Genomic DNA, 848 nt, shown 5'->3' with positions numbered 1-848 from the left:
CTAGCATATTGATTTATGGCAAAAAATGTAAATAATTAACGTTTCTATGATTTGTTTTTGTTTGCTTCTGTTAGGAACAAATATCCATTTTCTGCAATTATGATGAAACAGGTAAAGTATGTGTAGTTTTACAGAAATAAATGTGAAAACAAACATAAATTTTGACATTCTGCACAACTTACAGTTAAATGAAAAAAAATTCAAACCTTTTATTTTCTTTTATAGCTGAGTCTTGCATTCGCTGCAGTTTTGCTGCTTGGTATGTTCATCTCTGCAACTCCAGTACCTGTTTTTAAATTTGTATTGAAAACTTTAGTTTTTAACTATGATTATTCTGATTTATTTTATCAGCTTCTACAGGACCAAGTGAAGGAGGTCAGACAGCATTCTGAATTTTAAACATTTACTACACTGTGGACAAGAAAAAAATGAAATGCTCGTTTGATATTTATGACCTTTTAAAACTTTTTCCTTTAATTTCCACTTAGGGAATCTCTGTGCAGATCCTGCCCATGTCCGTAAGTAGAAATAGATTTTGATTTATTATAATGCATGTTACATGTCATTTATCATTTATTTTTTGTAATTGGTAACATTTGACCTATTACTAAACAATTATTCTAACTTTTCTACCTGCATAGAGGCCTGGACTCCATGGTTTGACAGAGATGACCCTGATGGAAGGGGAGACTGGGAGACCCTCTATAAACTTCGCAAGGAGAATCCTGGGAAAATCTGTGACACCCCCACAGAAATTGAGGCACTGACTGTCTCTGACCAGACTGTGGCTCAAGCAGGAGAAATAATTTATAGGTACGTGCTGTAGAGTGCACATGAGTATATATAGC

General features: G+C 34.0%; 1 protein-coding gene across 1 annotated transcript in view; it reads left to right on the top strand.

The window, feature by feature from the left end:
• The window catches only part of LOC106511008 (cell migration-inducing and hyaluronan-binding protein), a gene marked incomplete in the record, with an annotated part of 8,891 nt that extends 8,499 nt beyond the window's left edge, over positions 1-392 (top strand). The window contains 3 exon segments of the mRNA XM_013999746.1: positions 75-111; positions 226-259; positions 352-392. Of these exon segments, the coding sequence (XP_013855200.1) occupies positions 75-111; positions 226-259; positions 352-392 (112 nt within the window).
• Positions 393-848: the final 456 nt, after the last annotated feature.

Source organism: Austrofundulus limnaeus, unplaced genomic scaffold, assembly GCF_001266775.1.
Source record: "Austrofundulus limnaeus strain Quisiro unplaced genomic scaffold, Austrofundulus_limnaeus-1.0 Scaffold2446, whole genome shotgun sequence".
Taxonomy (NCBI): domain Eukaryota; kingdom Metazoa; phylum Chordata; class Actinopteri; order Cyprinodontiformes; family Rivulidae; genus Austrofundulus; species Austrofundulus limnaeus.
This window is presented reverse-complemented; position numbering and strand designations above follow the sequence as displayed.